Source organism: Entelurus aequoreus, linkage group LG05, assembly GCF_033978785.1.
Source record: "Entelurus aequoreus isolate RoL-2023_Sb linkage group LG05, RoL_Eaeq_v1.1, whole genome shotgun sequence".
Taxonomy (NCBI): Eukaryota; Metazoa; Chordata; class Actinopteri; order Syngnathiformes; family Syngnathidae; genus Entelurus; species Entelurus aequoreus.
In genome coordinates this window covers 63,255,600-63,276,927 of record NC_084735.1, presented here as the reverse complement: position 1 = coordinate 63,276,927, position 21,328 = coordinate 63,255,600, and the positions used below count along the sequence as shown (strand labels likewise).

At 42.7% G+C, this 21,328-nt stretch overlaps 2 protein-coding genes across 3 annotated transcripts in view; one reads left to right on the top strand and one right to left on the bottom strand.

Annotated features, from left to right (window-relative positions):
• Positions 1–308: 308 nt before the first annotated feature.
• Positions 309–16,548, top strand: LOC133650872 (E3 ubiquitin-protein ligase RNF19A-like). 2 transcript variants are annotated; one of them, XM_062048598.1, is made up of 10 exons: positions 309–340; positions 5,221–5,944; positions 7,881–8,089; positions 8,183–8,327; positions 8,453–8,615; positions 8,684–8,798; positions 12,805–12,963; positions 13,018–13,258; positions 13,330–13,473; positions 15,487–16,548. In XM_062048598.1, exons 2-10 carry the CDS (start codon positions 5,337–5,339, stop codon positions 16,214–16,216), a joined length of 2,514 nt encoding a protein of 837 aa, XP_061904582.1. In that variant the 5' UTR covers positions 309–340; positions 5,221–5,336; the 3' UTR covers positions 16,217–16,548. The 2 variants fall into 2 exon arrangements, with proteins under 2 accessions (XP_061904582.1, XP_061904583.1); XM_062048599.1 differs by having other exon boundaries at positions 314–340; positions 13,039–13,258.
• The window catches only part of LOC133650873 (sperm-associated antigen 1A-like), a 31,258-nt gene continuing 24,300 nt past the window's right edge, over positions 14,371–21,328 (bottom strand). Inside the window, exon 8 of the mRNA XM_062048601.1 lies at positions 14,371–21,328. Within this exon, the coding sequence (XP_061904585.1) occupies positions 21,314–21,328 (15 nt within the window). The 3' untranslated portion in view covers positions 14,371–21,313.

The window sequence follows — 21,328 nt, the reverse complement described above, 5'->3', positions numbered from 1 at the left end:
ACCAGCAACCCTCCGATTGCTGGCACGGCCACTCTACCAACTTCGCCAATTACCATCCATCCATCCATTTACTACCGCTTGTCCCTTTCGGTTTGCGACGGTGCTGGAGCCTATCTCAGCTGCATTCGGGCTCCACCTCATCGCAGGGCCAACACAGATGGACAAACAACATTCACGCTCACATTCACACACTAGGGCCTATTTTGGTGTTGCCAACCAACCTTTCCCCAGGTGCATGTCTTTGGAGGTGGGAGGAAGCCGAAGTACCCGGAAGGAACCCACGCAAGTCCCGGGGAGAAGATGCAAACTACACACAGAAAGCCCCCTTCCAATTAAGATGGTAAAAAATACTGATATTTAAGTTTATTGCGCTGAAATTAAATATTTGTATTCTTATATATTATGATGACAATAGTGCTAAATTTGGTCTCAAATAATGCTCATAACAATATCATTTATTAGCAATAATTTGTAGGACAATATATCCTCCAGCAAAATTTATCGCCCACGCCTAAATAATAGTTAAACTTTATCAAAGAAAATTAATAATCCGGAAAGTCGAAAAAAGGCCTGTTATTACAGTGATGTCATCGCTCCACGCCAGTTATATATGATATGCCATGTTTTCTCAAAGGAATCAAGAGATGCTGTCAATGAGGTAACTAGGTTATTCAATTTGTTCACTAATAAAAGGTGTAGGTCGGTTCTATGAGAATCCTTGCATCCTTAAAAGGGAACTGCACTTTTTGGAATTTTGCCTATTGTTCACAATCATTATGAAAGACATGACGACGATTGTTGTTTTGGTTTTTTTTTGCATTCTAAATATTAAATAAATGCGTTCAAAAGTCCGCTTACAATAGAGTCCTACATAACCCTTACAAAACATCCAAACACCTCCATTGAGGTTTTATATACATGATGTGAGTAAATGGTATGCAGTAACGAGCACATTTATTATAACATTTAATATTTACTTATTTGAATTATTTTAAGCATACGCGCGCATTAATCTAAAAAATGCATCACATTTGCTTTTATTTTTCTTCATCACTGATTATTGCTCACTGCAAACTTTATGAGAGCCAACAAACATAATAGATGCCGACTGCTAGGATGCCGAACAAACGGGGTGGAGAGGGGGACCAAACGTCTTTTCGTGGTCGTTCTGGCCATTTTCAGGTCTTAAATGGCTGTCAAAGTGTATCAACTTGTCGGAATACCGACTCAGACTTCTTTTTGTCCAGGTGAGATTAGGGGTGTTATGGTACGTGTATTTGTATTGAACCGTATCGGTTCGGAGGTGTACTGAACGAGTTTCCACACGAACATATTAAGTAGCCGCCTCCGCTTCCTTCTGCCTCTGTCTCTGTCAGTCCTCTACACAACACCCAGCATTGTCCCACCCACACAACCATCTGATTGGTTACAAACAGAGCGGTAACAGCCAATCAGCAGTGCGTATTCAGAGCGGTAACAGCCAATCAGTAGTGCATATTCAGAGCGCATGTCGTCAGTGCTTAGCGTTTAGCAGGTAAGCATCAGGCAGCTGACTCTCCCCAAATTATAATAAACACCTCCCAGTCAACTACTAGTAACATCACTTCTAGAAATATAAAAGGCAGTTCAGCTTGCTCGCAGTCCTGGCTTGAGGTGAAGGCTAATTCGCTTTTAGCGTAATGTTAGCTCATTTTGCGGTGTGTATGTGTGTGTGCGTGTGTGTGTGTGTGTTACGGACAGCAAAGCCCTGTTATTTCACTTTCCTTTTTCTGTGTTGATTGAGCTGTGTAGAAGCAGCAAAAAAGGACATTATGTTAAATGAAGTTTCTGTCTCTGATAGTTGATATAATAATGTAACTGCATCATAAAGCCTACATGAACTCCATGGTGTTCAGGGATGAATAGTCTCTCATATTGCTATTGTACCATTTTTTCAGCTATAGTTACATTAATCATTAGAAATGCAGCAGCTTAGTTTTGAATGGTAGGGTCCCTGCTATCACATGTTGATAAAAATATAACATTTACATAATAAAAATCAACTGCAGGCTTCCCAAATGCTGTAATAAATTAAGCATGATGAGTTGACTTAAAACTGTTTAATGTTGCACTTTTTATATGTAGAAGAAAAGTTTTGTCATTTTATTTAATTTGAGCAACAACTTGAGGCAGTTTAATGTTGATTAACGTGGGCAGAATTATTATATCAATCAATCAATGTTTATTTATATAGCCCTAAATCACAAGTGTCTCAAAGGGCTGCACAAGCCACAACGACATCCTCGGTACAGAGCCCACATACGGGCAAGGAAAAACTCACCCCAGTGGGACGTCAATGTGAATGACTATGAGAAACCTTGGAGAGGACCGCATATGTGGGTAACCCCCCACCCCCTAGGGGAGACCGAAAGCAATGGATGTCGAGTGGGTCTGACATAATATTGTGAAAGTCCAGTCCACAGTGGATCCAACACATCAGCGAAAGTCCAGTCCGTAGTGGGACCAGCAGGAAACCATCCCGAGCGGAGACAGGTCAGCAGCGTAGAGATGTCCCCAACCGATGCACAGGCTAGCGGTCCACCCCGGGTCCTGACTCTGGACAGCCAGCACTTCATCCGTGGGCACCGGACCTGTGCAACTCCCCCTCCATAAGGGAGAGGGAAGCAGAGGAGAAAAGAAAAGAAAAGAAACGGCAGATCAACTGGTCTAAAAAGGGAGTCTATTTAAAGGCTAGAGTATACAAATGAGTTTTAAGATGGGACTTAAATGCTTCTACTGAGGTAGCACCTCTAACTTTTACCGGGAGGGCATTCCATAGTATTGGAGCCCGAATAGAAAACGCTCTATAGCCCGCAGACTTTTTTTGGGCTCTGGGAATCACTAATAAGCCGGAGTTCTTTGAACGCAGATTTCTTGTCGGGACATATGGTACAATACAATCGGCAAGATAGGCAGGAGCTTGACCGTGTAGTATTTTATACGTAAGTAGTAAAACCTTAAAGTCGCATCTTAAGTGCACAGGAAGCCAGTGCAAGTGAGCCAGTATAGGCGTAATATGATCAAACTTTCTTGTTTTTGTCAAGTCTAGCAGCCGCATTTTGTACCAACTGTAATCTTTTAATGCTAGACATAGGGAGGCCCGAAAATAATAGGTTACAGTAATCGAGACGAGACGTAACGAACGCATGGATAATGATCTCAGCGTCGCTTGTGGACAAAATGGAACGAATTTTAGCGATATTACGGAGATGAAAGAAGGCCGTTTTAGTAACACTCTTAATGTGTGACTCAAACGAGAGAGTTGGGTCGAAGATAATACCCAGATTCTTTACCGAGTCGCCTTGTGTAATTGTTTGGTTGTCAAATGTTAACATGGTATTATTAAATAGATGTCGGTGTTGAGCAGGACCGATAATCAGCATTTCCGTTTTCTCAGCGTTGAGTTGCAAAAAGTTAGTGGACATCCATTGTTTAATTTCATTAAGACACGCCTCCAGCGGACTACAATCCGGCGTGTTGGTCAGCTTTAGGGGCATGTAGAGTTGGGTGTCATCAGCATAACAGTGAAAGCTAACACCGTATTTGCGTATGATGTCACCTAGCGGCAGCATGTAAATACTAAAGAGTGCAGGGCCAAGAACCGAACCCTGGGGAACTCCGCACGTTACCTTAACATAGTCCGAGGTCACATTGTTATGGGAGACACACTGCATCCTGTCAGTAAGATAAGAGTTAAACCAAGACAAGGCTAAGTCTGACATCCCAATACGCGTTTTGATACGCTCTAATAAAATATTATGATCAACAGTATCGAAAGCGGTGCTAAGATCAAAAAATTTTTAAATTTTAGCGCCATTATAGTGTTCCCAATGTTAAAAGGATAAAGCCATTGTTTACAAATTTGGTAAATAAATAACCAAAACATTTATATTTTGTTGATTTCTTACTGTACCGAAAAGGAACCGAACTGTGACCTCTAAACCGAGGTACGTACCGAACCAAAATTGTTGTGTACCGTTACACCCCTAGGTGAGATGCTTGATTTATGATCTACAATAAACTTATAGGGAGCAAGGAAGCGAAAAAGCAGCAGACCACTCGATGTAAACTTAGGCACACACGCTGGTGATCACGGCGCCGCTATGAATAGTTTGTCTGCGTTAGCGCTTATGACAATATCACTGGAACCTGGTTGATATTCAAGTCACGAAATGTAAATGGAGTATTGTTGGCAGATTTTGAATGGTTATATATTGGATTTTATGGGAGAAATAATGGAGCTCCCATTGGCTCCGCTGTAAGCGGCCTTACGTCTATTTAATATTGAGAATGCATTTTTAAAAATCTATCCGTCATGTCTTTTATGATGATTGTGAACGATAGGAAAAATTTCCCAAAAAATGCAGTTCCCCTTTTAAATTAGTTTGTAGAGCAGGGGTGTTGAGCGTACAGGGCGTCCCCCCAATGGCAAGGGAAACAGTGGGTTCACCATGGCAGGCATGATGAATTGTCAGCTGACGCATATGTTGGAAGCCATTGGTGATGCTGTGGCGGGCTTCCTCCCAGGGATGGTTTTCAGGAACTGGGACACAAGCACAGCCTGTGCGCTGATAATGCACAAGCAATAAAACTGGAATACATGCATCTGAGAATGCACATGCTCACACACAGTCACACTCGCTTTTTTAAACTCTGTGACTACACTCACATGGAAAGTCCCTCTCGTTCTCTTAATGCAGGCCTTTTCAGCTCACTTACACTTAGTTGAGCTGCTGAAAGATTGCCTGTTTGCTACACATTGACTTAATTCCATGACAATAACCTGGGTCACAAATCATGAGCGTATCATCAGAATATTTTATTTATCTGTTGCCAACCCTGTGGATGGAAATGTATCAGCAGGACAAGAAGTTTAAAGCATCACTGTGTTACTTGCTTTTGTGCCGCTTAGCTTTGTCACAAATGCCTTTTCCCCTTCGGGGATTTTTTTTGTGTTTGCATACATCTGTCAGTCGTTTCTTAAGTGGTTGGTAGTGTGAGGCAGAAGAAGGAGGAAGTGCTTCAGGCCAGACTTTGTTAAAGCTGCTCAATGGAGAAAAAACTGTCCTGAATGCACACTTGAATGATTCATCAGGTTTTTTTTCAAATAAAAATGCCAGACTGGCAACGTTTAAAGGCTTGATTATTTTTGACTCATGATGCTTCTTCTTTCCTTTTCAGGTTTTTTTTGCCACTCCCCATGTCTTTGTTTACATGAGTCCAACCCCAACTGGTTCCCTAACCTCCCTTCTCCCTAACCGTGGTGATCTGTGGCTGCCAACAGCAAGTCGTGCGGGATGAGCACCCTGCACCAGCAGCACCATGGGAGCGCAGGCTCAGAGCGGGAACTCAACTCTGCAGCCTCCTCCAACAGCCTGCCCTCTGTCAGGAAGACCACCAAGAAACGCAGCATCTCACTCCAAGCGATCTTTGGCAGGCGGCGTCGGGCCGACCGCGAGCCCAATTGCAAGTCCAAAGCTGTGCCCGACGGATCTGTGCCTGACTGCTTGGTCAGCGTAGACAATGTCCCGTCTGAGACTTCGGCAGACAGAACGTCGGCCAACTCTATTCCGGGGGCCGTGTCGGCGTCCTCGGTGACGGGGTCTACGTCGGAGCTGCTGGAGTGCCCGCTGTGCCTGCTGTGCCACGCCCGCGACCGCTTCCCAGACATCATGACCTGCCATCACCGCTCCTGCGCTGACTGCCTGCGACAGTATCTGCGCATCGAGATCTCAGAATCACGGGTCAACATCTGCTGCCCGGAGTGCTCGGAGCGCTTCAACCCCCACGACATCAGCATTATCCTGGCCGACCGTGCCCTCATGGAGAAGTACGAGGAGTTCATGCTCAGGCGGTGGCTGGTGGCAGAGCCTGACTGCCGCTGGTGCCCTGCCCCCGACTGTGGGTAAGAAACTAAATTTTAAAGGATTCTTCCAAATTTTTGTCTGTTTGTAATTTCTACGGTTGCTCGTTTATGTGGCACACGAGGCATTAAGCCAAAAAGCCATTAAATGACTGTCGTGATTTTGGAGGAATGACGCAATCGCTAAATTTGTAAAAAGTGAGCAAGCAAAAATGAAAAGCAAAACAAATATGTTAAACACAAATTAGCTTATCTTGTGTTGCTAAACAAACAAAATGTAGCCACCTTTGAGTGCTATTAGATGACCAGTGGTGTGTCCAAACAATTGTTTCATGTGTGGCACCCATATAACAGTCACTCAAGGAGCAGCTGTAGCTACTATATTAGTTTACCACGGTTACTGCCACCAAGCAGTGTTTTCCCCAGAAAATTATTTTGATTACATTGAACACATATTTATTAAAAAATAACCAAATAAAAATATCTTATAATAAATACAAATATTTTACATTTCAAAATAACATCCATTTGCTGAATGGCGATATACAATACATATCTTGATCGATATTTTTTTCGTAAAGTAAAAACAAAACACAAAACAGTCCTAGTTACCTGAGTTACTAAGTATGTCATTATGACTTAGTAAGTCAATATTTTGACTTAGTAATTTACTAAGTCAAAATAATGACTTACTAAGTCAAAATGACAAAATAATGACTTACTAAGTCAAATTAATGACTTACTGTAAGTAAGCGTTTGCAATAAGCGTTTGAAAAAAAGAATTAAAAGTGGGGCCACATGCTGACATGCTCAACTCATCATGCTTAATTTTTACAGTATTTGGGAAGCCAGTAGTTGAGTTTTATTATGTAAATGTTATATTTTTATCAACATGTGATAGCAGGGACCATTCAAAACTAGGCTGCTACATTACTAATGATTAATGTAACTATAGCTGAAAAAATAGTACAATAGCAATAGAAGATACTATTCATCCCTGAACACCATGGAGTTCATGTAGGCTTTATGATGCAGTTACATTATTATATAAACTATTAGAGACAGCTTCAGGAAACTCTTCATTTAACATTATGTCGTTTTTTGCTGCTTCAACACAGCTCAATCAACACAGAAAAAGGAGAAAAAGACCAACATTATTGACCTACAGTTAACAACTAGCAGACAGGGCTTTGCTGTCCGTTTCATGTGGGACGCACACACACATGCGCGCACGCACGCATGCACACACACCGCACAATGAGCTACGTTACGCTAAATGCTAATTAGCCTTTACCTCAAGGACTGCGAGCGAGCTGAGCTGCCGCTTATGTTTCTAGAACGTCAATGGGCTCATAGTGATGTTACTAGTAGTTGAGTTGTAGAGGACTGGGAGGTGTTTATTATGGTTACCTGCTAAACACCTATCTGCTCACCCCACCTGCCTGTGCCATGAGCACTGACTCCATGCGCTCTGAATACACACTGCTGATTGGCTGTTACCGCTCTGTGTGTAACCAATCAGATGGTTCTGTGGGTGGGACAATGCTAACATCTTGTTAAGATGTTAGTTTAGGCGGTGGCTCTTTGTTGTTAAGGCGGCCGCCTTAACAACAAAGCGCTGCCCGTCTATGTATGGCTGGTGTTAATGTCTGTTAGTGTGTTATGGTGGTCAATGTTGTGAATACTTATGTATATGTGATTTTTTTTTTTTTGCAGTTTATTTTAAATACATTTTCAAAATAAAAAATATCAAATTGTCATTATGGGGTATTGTCTTTAGAATTTGGAGGACAAATATGAATGTATTCTATTTTAATATAAGGCTGCCGCATAAAATGTGGAAAAAGTGAAGCGCTGTGAGTACTTTCCAAATGCACTCCACATCACACTGTGGATGGGATATATGGGCATATTAGCTGCCCTCTAGTGTAGACCTGAGCAACTGCGTCCAGTGAACCTTCCTATTTACCATCCACAGTTACGCAGTCATCGCTTTCGGTTGTGCCAGCTGCCCGAAAATCACATGCGGCCGCGAGGGCTGCGGCACGGAGTTTTGCTACCACTGCAAGCAGCTGTGGCACCCCAACCAGACGTGCGACACGGCGCGGCAACAGCGGGCGCAACACTTCCGCCTGCGCAGTTTCAGGTCCTCGTCACTCAGCTACAGCCAAGAGAGCGGCGCCGCAGGTAACCACAAAAAGAACAAAAAACACTAAACACTGACAGTGAATACATTGATTGCATGTGATAAAGCAGCTCATATGTGTGCGTGTCCAAAAGGTGATGACATCAAACCGTGCCCCCGCTGCGCTGCTTGCATTATTAAGATGAACGACGGGAGTTGTAATCACATGACCTGCGCCGTCTGCGGCTGCGAGTTCTGCTGGCTCTGCATGAAAGAGATCTCTGACCTGCACTATCTGAGGTAAGCTGCTTTCCAGTACCTGCCGCTTATTTCCTCAGAAGCCTCTGGGGATAAAACTAATTACAAGATGGTGACTTTAGTTTGAAGAGTGCCCATGTATCAAATATTCAACTCCCCCTTCTCAGTCCGTCAGGTTGCACCTTCTGGGGAAAGAAGCCCTGGAGCAGAAAGAAGAAGATCCTGTGGCAGCTTGGCACCTTAGTGGGCGCGCCCGTGGGGATTGCACTCATCGCAGGAATCGCCTTCCCTGCGATGATCATCGGCATCCCCGTTTACGTGGGCAGGAAGGTTAGGATTCGCACGATACACTCGCCAGCCGCTACATACCTAAACTTCAATCATGATGCTGCCACCAGATCCATAATCGATATGAGGGCAAAGACATCTCCAAGCACAAGAGGAACCTGGTCATTGCCGGGGGCGTGACGTTGTCCGTCATTGTGTCTCCCGCTGTGGCAGCCGTCACTGTCGGTAAGAAACCAATAATAGTTTTACTCATGTAAAAGGAAATATGCCCAAATACAGTAAAACCTATTTATGTTGACGCCAATCAGACCTAGGCGGTTGTTGACATAGCTAAAATCTAAACTGAAACTAGCAGTTCTTGCACATTCATTTGGCCAGAGACATAAGCACATTACACCAGTTTTAAAGTCCCTGCTTTGGCTCCCATCCGCTTCAGGGTCAATTTTAAAGTTATATTATTAGTTTTCAAATGTTTTATTGGCCTTAAGCCTTTATACCCATCCAACCTGCTTTTACTGTATCAACCCTTGCGGATCCTGAGGTCCTCTGCCACTGGCCTTTTATCTTTATCAAATGCCAGAACAAAGACCCACGGTGAGGCGGATTTCAGCCACTAAAGACCTTACCTGTGGAGCAGCCTGCCAGAGACTCTGCCTCAGGACTGCAGAGACTGTTGAATGTTTTTTTTTAACTAAAGATACCTTTTTAATCAGGCTTTTTACTCATGTTAATGACACTTGTTTTTTCATTGTTATTTTCCATCTTATTTATTGCTATTATTACTATTATTCTCTTAGTGTTATGTTTTTATTAACTTTTTAATGTATTTATATTTTATTTTTACATATATTTTATCATATGTTTTATACAGTTTTTTTTACATAGGACAGACTTTTATTTATCTCACAATGGGGAAATTACATTGTTGCAGTGCAGGTTTTTATATACAGTAACAGAAGTAAAATGTAATGGGAAAACAAAAAAAAGTCATAAATACTACACATTGCTCACTACTAATATGTGTAGATAGAAGATAAAATACAACAAAAAAACACTTAACATCTGTATTGCACACCAACAAAAAACATCACAGTAATCACGGCGTTGTACAGTCTTATGGCTGTGGGCAGAACGGACCTGCGGTAGCGCTCCTTCTTGTACTGTGGATGTAACAGTCTGAAGGAGCTGCTCGGTGCCTCCACAGTGTTGTGCATGGGGTGAGAGGGATTGGGCGTTATGGATGTCAACTTGGTCAGCATTCTTCTGTCAGCCACTTCCTCAATGCTGTCCAGGGACAGCCTAGGACGAAGTCAGCTCTCTTACTCTTAATCTGTATATTAAGTCTATTCCTGTCTCTGATCGTGCTGCCCCCACCCCAGCAAATGACAGCATATATCACTGCAGAAGCCACCACAGTGTCGTAAAAGGTGAGGAGCAGTGACCTGCACACCCTGAAGGACCTCAATCTAAAGAGGTGTACACGACTTTGACCCTTCTTGTACAAAGCGTTTAAATTGTGAGTCCAGTCCAGTTTATTGTTGGGGTGCACACCCAGGTATTTAAGTAAGTCCACTATTTCTGTATCTGATCCCTGGATGTTCATCGGTGTGGGTGGTGGAGCTGACCGCCGGAAGTCAATCACAAGTTGTTGTTTTTTAGCTGGTGTTCAAATGCAGGTGATTACATTCCAGAGTGTATGGACTTGTTCTAGGCTGAGGCACAGGTTAAAAATATAATGGACCACAACTGTTAACTGGTCCGCACATTCCCTGAGTAGCCTGGAACTGATGCCATCTGGGCCTGTAGCCTTCCTGACCTTGTTCCTTCCCAACTCCCTCCTCACTTGGTCAAGACTGATGGAGTGTTAGTGGGTGATGGCTGGGTGCGGTGAACTGGGCTAGTGGGTTGTGGGGGACTGTCTGAGAGGGGTTAGCTGGTTCGTCTCGCATTGATCGCGGCAGAATAAGATAGAACTATAATAAGTTTATTAAATAAGTATGAAGAAGAAGAATATGAGCTACTGCATTGCAAGCGCCCATTCACTGCTGTTTCACTGGGCGCTTTGCATTGCAGGAGGCCCATAATAATAATGAACTGTGAACTATGGGCCTGCTTTCTTCAGAGCAGGCCCATAAAAATAAAGGATAAGTCCAAGCAATATTAATATGGGCTGGCTGCATTACCGCGCCCATTCACTGCTGCTGTGCAGCATGTGAATGGGCGCTTGCTTTGCAGCAAGCCCATAATTGTTACACAGTCATAAATTCCTGGCACCTTGTCAAGTTCTCTGTTTGCATTTCCACACTTTGCAATATTTTGTTAGACTTTATCAGGCATTTATTTTTGCTCCTTAATTTTAAGAGGTTATTGTTCAATGTGATTTTAGAATTTTGTTTAGATTGAGTGTTTTCCATAGTGGGGTTGACATTTCCCTCCCCCTCTGCCTTGATAGCTGAGGGTATTGTAATCAGAGGAAGGTCACATTTAAAATAAAAATGTTCACATTTAGTATAGTTCTAGTTCTTATTCTTGATAGGTCATAAAAAATATAAATAATTATTGATATTGCCCGATATAAAACACTTACAGTATATTGCGATAGTTTTCAGCCATATCGCAGAGCCCTAATCCAGGTTAATACCGCCATGCTTTTATTTTTGACAAGAAATCACAGTGTGCACGTTTTGATGTTATGTACGGAGACAATAGTTGCCATTGTTGCGTTTGCTAAAGATGAAGTTAACAATACATGCCAAGACAGATTTTTCATGTCTCAAATTTGAGACACTGGGTCTCAAATTTCATGTCTTCTTAAAGGCCTACTGAAATGAAATGTTTTTATTTAAACGGGGATAGCAGATCCATTCTATGTGTCATACTTGATCATTTCACGATATTGCCATATTTTTGCTGAAAGGATTTAGTATAGAACAACGACGATAAAGTTTGCAACTTTTGGTCTCTGATAAAAAAAAGCCTTGCCCCTACCGGAAGTAAAGCGACGTAGTCAGTTGTTCACCTCCTCATATTTTCCTATTGTTTTCAACGCAGCTAGAGCGATTCGGACCGAGAAAGCGACGATTACCCCATTAATTTGAGCGAGGATGAAAGATTTGTGGATGAGGAACGTGTTAGAGTGACGGACTAGAATGGAGTGAAAGACATATCTTTTTTCGCTCTGACCGTAACTTAGGTACAAGCTGGCTCATTGGATTCCACACTCTCTCCTTTTTCTATTGTGGATCACGGATTTGTATTTTAAACCACCTCGGATACTATATCCTCTTGAAAATGAGAGTCGAGAACGCGAAATGGACATTCACAGTGACTTATCTCCACGACAATACATCGGCGAAGCTCTTTAGCTACTGAGCTAACGTGATAGCATCTGGCTCAAATGCAGATAGAAACAAAATAAATAAATCCCTGACTGGAAGGATAGACAGAAGATCAACAATACTATTAAACCATGGACATGTAACTACACGGTTAATAATTCTCAGCCTGGCAAAGCTTAACAATGCTGTTGCTAACGACGCTTAAGCTAACTTAGCAACCGGACCTCACAGAAAAATGATAAAAACATTAGCGCTCCACCTACGCCAGCCAGCCCTCATCTGCTCATCAACACCCATGCTCACCTGCGTTCCAGCGATCGACGGCGCGACGAAGGACTTCACCCGATCACAGATGCGGTTGGCGGCTAGCATCGGCTAGCGCGTCTGCTATCCAAGTAAGTCCTCCTTGTTATGTTGCTACCGCCAGCCGCTAATACACCGATCCCACCTACAACTTTCTTCTTTGCAATCTCCATTGTTCATTAAACAAATTGCAAAAGATTCACCAACACAGATGTCCAGAATACTGTGTAATTATGAAATGAAAACAGAGCTTTTTGTATTGGCCTCAATGGGGGAGCCATACCTCTGTTCTACTGGCTACGTCACGCGCAAACGTCATATCCAAAGGAGTTTTCAACCGGAAGTTTAGCGGGAAATTTAAAATTGCACTTTATAAGTTAACCCGGCCGTATTGGCATGTGTTGCAATGTTAAGATTTCATCATTGATGTATAAACTATCAGACTGCGTGGTCGGTAGTAGTGGGTTTCAGTAGGCCTTTAAGTGAGCACTTTTTTAGTATGAACTAGAACACAGTGGACCAGGACGATGAGACGGTCCACATAGACGGGTTGTCGACATAAGCAGGTGCATTGTATTATTTGTTTTCAGGAATTGGCGTCCCCATCATGTTGGCATACGTCTACGGGGTAGTGCCCATCTCGTTGTGCCGGAGCGGCGGATGCGGCGTGTCTGCAGGCAACGGCAAAGGGGTGCGCATTGAGTTTGACGACGAGAACGACAACATGAGTGGTGGTGCCGCAGCTACGGGTAAGCCACAATAAACTCTCTGCTGCCTCTAAAAGTTTCTCAATCAAGTCTCAGTAAAACCTGATCCCGGAGCAGATACCACTTCAGTGGCAGAGACCAGACTGAACAACCCCAGCCTTTTTGACGGCGCCAGCGTGGGGGGCCTGACAGGATTGAGCCTCAGCGTGAGTGGTAGCCACATGGAGCGCTGCGGCGTCAGCTCTGCCCAGCGGGACAACATGAGCGACAATGTTAGTACCACAGCCCTCGCCGGAACCAGCATCACCGGCAGCCTGTCTGGAAGCTGCTACAACAGGTATTAATTCACATCAACACCTTCATGACTGTGGCGAACAATCACACCATTCACCGTTGGATACTTTCCAGGATGGAAGTGCAGGCTGACGTCCAGAAGGAGCGTTGCAGTCTGAGTGGCGAGTCGGCCACCGTGAGCCTCGGGACCATCAGCGACAACGCCAGCACAAAAGCAATGGCTGGCTCCATTCTCAGTGCCTACATGCCTCTGGAAAGGTCAGCAAGTCAAGCATCCTTACACGTCTTGATTCTTTTAGGCTCTGTTGATAAAACCTGACAATTAGGGCTGGGTAAAATATTCGATTATCAATCGATATCTTTTCATTCTTAGCAAGGCCTAATAACGATTATCCCCACAGCTCCAAGTAGTTTTGTGCGTGGGGCTGCAGTAGCAGCTGACTATGCTAACATTAGCTGCCAACAACAAGCCATTCAGAGAAAAACAAGATAAAGTGAGGGACTTACTAACATTATATTATCACCTGATTTTACATGGACCATGAAGATAAAAACCATAAGAGAAACCGTTGCAACATTTGTTGGCCAAGTTTTACAGCGGCACTCGCCAGCTTCGGTCCGTGTTTGAAGTGAACCATACATACACGTTATGATCATGGCATGTAAACATCAGACTGAAACGGCTATTATTATTGATTATATTTGTAATTGAGTCTTGTAAGATCACAGCTGAAAAAATTACAGCAGTCCTGCTCGCGAGGTTCTTTTGTTTACATGTTCATCTAGCACAGGGGCGCCCATTACGTCGATCGCAAGCTACCGGTCAATCGCGGAGAGTGTCAGTCGATCGCCAGCCAGGCATCAAAAAAATAGACCTTCTTAGCGAACATCAATCTTCACCAAGACGTCACTTTCGTCACTTGATTGACATTCACGGCACCCAAGGGTCTTCTGAGATGACGCTGGCTGCTGCAAGCTCATTATTAAGAAAAAATGACCGACAGGAAGGCGAGAAACACTTTATTTCTGCTCTCGCGCTGTACCTGGTGTCAAAACTCTAAAGAGCAACTGCACAGTTCCATCCATCCATTTTCCTCCACTTATCCGAGGTTGGGTCACGGGGGAAGCAGCCTAAGCAGAGAAGACTAGACCTCCCTCTCCTCAGCCATTTCATCCAGCTCCTCCCGGGGGATCCCGAGGCGTTCCCAGGCCAGCCGGGAGACATAGTCTTCCCAAGGTGTCCTGGGTCCGTGGCCTCCTACCGGTCGGACATGCCCTAAACACCTCCCTAGGGAGGCGTTCGGGTGATATAAACGTGCTGCTTCATCCTGCCTGCGCTAACAAAACAAGAGTCTCAGAAAGCTGGCGTGCACAAGCTAGCAAGCTACGGAATTTGCCGCCAATGTATTTCTTGTAGTGTATAAAAACGAGTATGGAAGCTGGACAACTAAGATGCCAAAAACCAACCACTTTCATGTGATATTGGACAGAAAGGACGACTTTTTTTCTCTTCTGTTTAAAAATGCAGACGTTATCAGCACTACTGTCTGATTCCAATCAATGCAAGTCTTCAGAATCAGATAATAAACCAATTTATATTCTTGTCTTCATGAAAGAAAGGAATCTGTGTGTTAAACATGCTTGTATTATCATTAAACACCTTAACAAAAATGTCGCTTTAATAGATAAATAAATGTAAATAACATATATGAATGAGGTAGATCGCCTCGACTTGGTCAATTGAAAAGTAGCTCGCTTGCAGAAAAAGTGCGGGCACCCCTGTTTTAGCACACAAAGCAGTGTCAAGTATGCCAGAAAACTTCACGATGCGTTACATTCTGTTCGACTGCGGCAACAAGAGTCCCAGAAGAATATCTAACATTTTTACTGTTGTTATTTTGCACTTGAAGAAACAATACCTTAGTGCAATCATCAAGACAATTCCCGGTACACTTTCACATGCAAATCCTTTTCAACATTGCAGTTTTGCGACTTGAGGAAGGTAAAATAATCCATACTTTTTTTTTATGGTGAAGAGAAAAAAAATAAGTTGATTTGTATTATGTAGCAGATTTAAGACATTTTCAATATTTATGTGATTAATAGATTTTGAACATTATGAAGGGATTTGACAAATAATACCCAGCCCCAGTGACGAGTATATCTAACAGGCAAGGAGCAATTGCATTTCAGTTATTCTTTAATGCGACGATTATGTACAAGTTTTCCCTCTTTTTAAAAACAATAAATGTGTGACTGTGTGCTGTACAGAGACAACAGTGTGGAGGGTCAAACAGACGTGGAGTCCAAAGAGGAAAAGGTGAGACACTGCAGCGCCAGCAGCAGCCTGGATGAAGCCAGTTGTAGCAGCAGCGGGACCACAGGCTTCAAAGGGGCGACGGCTGGCCCGTCCGACGGTCATGGCCGCCCGCCTTCGCCCTGGTCAAAAGAGGACCCCGCGGCAGCGTGCAAGAAGAACAAAGGGAAACTGTGGAAGCGAGGCAAGGCGGAATCCAAAATGAACCACACGGACGCTCAGCTGCTTGAGCGCCGCAGCACCAACTCCTCAGAGTTCGACTTGCCCTCGCTGAGCGGCAGCCTGCCGTCGGTGGCTGACTCGCACTGCAGCCACTTGTCGTCGGAGCTCAGCTGCTCCGACCCAGAAACTGTGAGAACGGCTCACCCCCTGTGCTCTGACACGGCGGAGCCTCGCGCAGCCGCCACCTCTGTCGTCTTGGGCAAGCTGGCTGTCACGCCCATGCCCGAAGTGGAGCACGATCGCCTGGAGCAGCTCCTGCCTCATAGGAGCCACTCTGCCTTCAGCCACTGCCTCGTGTCTTCATCGCCGCCTGCCTCCCCGACAGATAGTGTTCTGTTCATTACTGAAGAGGGTGAAGGCAACACCGCCAATCCCCATGACAACCTTAGCGGACCCACTCGTGACACTGCTGCACAGCCTGTGAGCCCCACAAGTAGGCGCTGCATTCAAACTGAGATCTAAAAGGTTCACTTACTCACCATTAAATTGGGGTCTGATTGTGTCTTATTGGCTGTTAAGACAGGAATGGAGAAAGTCAGCGTGGGTTGAAGGGGTCAGTGAGTCAAGCGTTTTGCAGCGTGGAAGTTGAGCATAAAGGTTTTTTACGGAGGTCGACTTGAATGATAGTTTTTATTCATAACTTTAATTTTTTACGTCATTGCTGCATCCACCACCGTGCCACACTTTTCTGAGGGACCATTTAGTAGCACATTTTCAGATCAATTGAAACAGACTGTGGTTATTAGCTTATCACTTGTTTATTTGTGCAAAGTGTCTTGCTTATTATTTTCCATTTTGGGAAAGTTGTTTTTATTGTATGTTGCAGCCCTGTGTTGGGTCCAAACTTTTTATTTAAAATCTAATGTTGTCACAAGACTTCTTGTGGATCCTTCCTGCAATCTTTTAATATTGATTAAAAATGTTGGATCAGCTAAAAATGTATTTGTGGTTTTAACCTATGCAAAAAAAGCACCCCGAGTTGCTTCAAGTATTTTCTTTTAATTCTCTTTGACTGGCCAAAGTTATAAGAACAAGCCGAGTAGCAGCTGTACAACTTCACAGCCAGAAAAAAAAGACCAATCAACATGCAAAACTGGTGTCTTTCAGTACATTTTAAATATTCATGCTTGATTCTCCCTTTTAGTAATATTCAAATTGTGCATCTTTTTTTTTACTATTATACCTTTTTTCTTTGATGGCAAATGCTAGTAATTGTTTGCCCCTATTAAGTGCCTTTTGGGGATAACACTTTGCAAGGTTATCCTGTTTTTGATCCTGTAAGCCTGAATGCTTTTAAGAGGGTTTTCTTCCTTCTTATTATAATTGTTTGTATAATTCTTTAAAGACTGGGGCCAGACCTTTTTTATCCCCATATTTTCTAGCATCACACATACGCAAAATATACATTTACTAATTATTGGCTTTGTAACGTGCATTTAAATACATATCTTTAAACAATAAAATTTTCAAATCAAGTAGGTGTGGTTTGATAATTGAGCAAATGAGCAGGTAAATGTTTATGGTCTAGACCGGGGGTCGCAACCTGTGGCTCTAGAGCCGTATGCGGCCCTTGTGGCGCTTTTTCAAAAATGGAAAAGATGGGGGGAAATATTGTTTTAATATGGCTCATGAAGGAGGACAAGCATGACACAAACCTTTCTAATTGTTAGGAAAAAAACTGTTTAATAGGTTTGTGTTTATGCTTCACTGATGAGAGTATTTTGCTAGTGCAGTTTTGTCCTAATTTCGGCGGTTCTTGAACTCACCGTACTTGTGTAGACTGATGCAGCAGTTTGTTTACGTGTTTTACCACATTGTTTCATTGCTTTGTTGATGTTACTGACTTATGTGGAGCGCTAATCAGGCATATTTGGTTAATGCATGGCTGCAAGCTAATCGATGCTAACATGCTATTGGGGCTAACATAGACACATCATGGATTTCCTTCATTATCACACTTATATAAGGCTTTTACTGTTATTTGCCGGTCCAGACAGATTTGTTTCTTGTCTTTATGGTTTAATATGGCTCTTTCAACATTTTGGGTTGCCGACCCCTGGACTAGACTGATAATACCAGACTGATATTTTACACTTGAAATGTTATAATCATTAAATAATTTTGTCACCAGTGCAACATGACAAAAATAATGTAACAAAAACAGATGCTGCGTAAAGAATCATGTTTATGGTTTGTGAAACCTTCAATCTACTAGTAAAATATAATACATTTAGTTTAACCCTATTTCAAAGACGTTGACCACATTAGTCCAGGTCCAACCACTGTATTTACAGTTCTCAAATCTGGACTAGATCATCCCACAGACCCTGAAAGTTCATAAAAACACAGGTAGTGATTTGTGAAACTATCGCATTTTCACAAACAGAATAAAGATACATTTAACCATTCTTAGACATTAGAAGATTAGTCCGGGTCCACATCAAAAACTTAAAGTTCTTAAATCTGGACTGGATTAAGTTATGGAACCTAAACATTCATAAAAACTCAGTTTTTGATTTGTGAATGTCATTTAAAACCTGTACTCTACATGCGCTTCAAGTATTTTGTGTGCATAAACCTTTAGAACAAATCATAACTTTTGTTCTAATGATTCGCTATTTACATTTATATTTCAGTTACATTGTTATTTTGTAATTAATTTGCACTCATAACAAAATTATTCCACAATCATAAAATTTCAACTCAGAAGTGAATTGAAACTTCAACATCGGTATTCTTTGACAGCACTAGTGTGTTTAAGTGTTTAAAATCAGATTAATCACACTGGAATTTTGATTAATCACAGTTGCTGCCAAAAATCTATGAGCACTGAATAACATTGCCACTAGCGTAGCTTGTTGTTGATGTGCCAATAGCATTCTTGCTCGCAGCTGCCTTAAAAATGTGTTTTGTTTTAAAATAGCATTTTAAACTGATGCACTCGGTGAAAAGATAATTCATTTCTACAATATATGCAAATTAGATCGTTTTTGTCTCAAGTGCTAGTATTTTAAAGCAAAATTTGCCACCGAACTCACCAGTTGCAGTCTCCTCACTCATTATGTATTGACCTAATCAGACCGTATAATAACCTGCGACAACTTTCAGGTAATCATCCACCGTTAAGGTAAATGGGCAGGTGCGGTCTAAATAAATTGTGTAGATATTAGTCAATCTGCCTTTTCATATTAGATTCATGCCATCATTTTCTGTGATTAATGATAACTTTGACAGTCATAGTACACACATGAAATATACACACAATACAATAAAGCCTAATGAAGAGATTGAACAGTGGTGTGGCACAATGCAATGATGGATGGAATGTGCTACTTTTTAGAAGAATCACAAAAACTCAAAACCAGTGAAGTTGGCACATTGTGTAAATCATAAATAAAAACTGAATACAATGATTTGCCAGTCCTTTTCAACCTATATTCAATTAAATGACTGCAAAGATACTTAACGTTCGAACTGGTAAACTTTTTTTTGTTGTTGCAAATATTAGTTCATTTGGAATTTGATGCCTGCAACATGTTTCAAAAAAGCTGGCACAATGGCAAAAAAGACTGAGAATGTTGAGGAATGCTCATTAAACACTTATTTGGAAAATCCCACAGGTGAACAGGCTAATTGGGAACAGGTGGGTGCCATGATTGGGTATAAAAGCAGCTTCCATGAAATGCTCAGTCATTCACAAACAAGGATGGGGCAAGGGTCACCACTTTGTGAACAAATGCGTGAGCAAATTGTCAAACAGTTAAAGAACAACATTTCTCAACGAGCTATTGCAAGGAATTCAGGGATTTTACTGTGGAGGGGGGCGTGGCCTGCAGCGGAACGGGGTGTGCCAGGACCGGCCTCGAAGTCAGCGACAGGTGTGTAGATGGCCCAGGTGGACCTTGTTATCTAATCACCGTTTGCCCTGTATAAGCAGCAGCCGGAAGGAGAGATGTTGTTGGAGCTGGAGCAAGAGCGACAGCACAGACTCATAGGGAAAGGAAGACACACAGACAATTGCTGAAAAGCAACCTGAGGACACTATTAAAAATAAAGACTGTTGTAACCCCGACCCGGGCTCTCATGGCAATGCTTGGTGGTCTGGAGGACCCACAGGAGGGCAACCTCCACATTCACCATCTATGGTCTGCAATACCATCAAAAGGTTCAGAGAATCTGGAGAAATCACTGTACCATACTTGCCAACCCTCCCGAATTTTCCGGGAGACTCACGAATTTCAATGCCTCTCCCGAAAATCTCCCGGGACAACCATTCTCCCGAATTTCTCCCTATTTCCAGCCGGACTTAAGGCATGCCCCCTCCAGGTCCGTGCGGACCTGAGTGAGGACAGCCTGTCCAGCCTGGCTCAGGAACACTTCAGAAAATCACCGTCAGTAACTACAGTTTGTCGCTACATCTGTAAGTGCAAGTTAAAACTCTACTATGCAAAGCCAAAGCCATTTATCAACAACACACAGAAACGCCGCTAGCTTCGTTGGTCCCAAGCTCATCTAAGATGGACTGATGCAAAGTGTAAAAGTGTTCTGTGGTCTGACGAGTCCACATTTCAAATTGTTTTTGGAAACTGTGGACGTCATGTCGTCCGGAACAAAGAGGAAAAGAACCATCCGGCTTGTTCTTGGCGCAAAGTTCAAAAGCCAGTCTTTGTGATGCTATGGGGGTGTATTAGTGCCCAAGGTATGGGTAACTTACACATTAGGCACCATTAATACTGAAAGATACATACAGGTTTTGGAGCAACATATGTTGCCATCCATCATGGATGCCCCTGCTTATTTCAGCAAGACAATGCCAAGCCACGTGTTACAACAGCGTGGCTTCATAGTAAAAGAGTGCGGGTACTAGACTGGCCTGCCTGTAGTCCAGACCTGTCTCCCATTGAAAATGTGTGGCGCATTATGAAGCGTAAAATACCACAACGGAGAACCCGGACTGTTGAACAACTTAAGCTGTACATCAAGCAAGAATGGGAAATAATACCACCTGAAAAGCTTCAAAAATTGGTCTCCTCCGTTCCCAAACGTTTACTGAGTGTTGTTAAAAGGAAAGGCCATGTAACAGTTACATGGCCCTGTGCAAACTTTTTTGCAATGTGTGCTGCCATTAAATTCAAAGTTAATGATTATTTGCAGAAAAAATAAAATTCTCAGTCTATTCAATTGAATATAAATTGAAAAGGATTTGCTAATCATTGTATTCTGTTTTTATTTATGAATTACACAAGGTGCCAACTTCACTGGTTTTGGGTTTTGCACATTGCACACAGTAAAATCAGTTTATAACACAAATGTTATCATGCTCACATGAAATGGTCTGTAATCAGAAAACTATTTTTGGGTAACTTTGGAAACAAAGCTCTTTTCACCACAATGAAACTTGGCCTTTTCCATCATAAGAGTGGTTTGAAATCTCAGTAAGGCACACTTGTTTTTGCACTAGACCTTATGATTTCTGAGCTGGTCTCCACCTTCTGCATGGAAGGAGGGAGGCTTTGGAACATTCCAGAATAAAGCGATTATCTCCGAGATGAGGATCCATCACATTTGAAGAGG

What these genes read in the sequence shown, in the direction of transcription:
- LOC133650872 (XM_062048598.1), top strand. Translation starts at nt 5,337, where the DNA reads ATGAGCACCCTGCACCAGCAGCACCATGGGAGCGCAGGCTCAGAGCGG. An exon ending in TGGTGGTGCCGCAGCTACGG is followed by an intron (nt 12,964 to 13,017) that starts GTAAGCCACAAT and finishes ATCAAGTCTCAG; the next exon opens with TAAAACCTGATCCCGGAGCA. An exon ending in TCTGGAAGCTGCTACAACAG is followed by an intron (nt 13,259 to 13,329) that starts GTATTAATTCAC and finishes GATACTTTCCAG; the next exon opens with GATGGAAGTGCAGGCTGACG.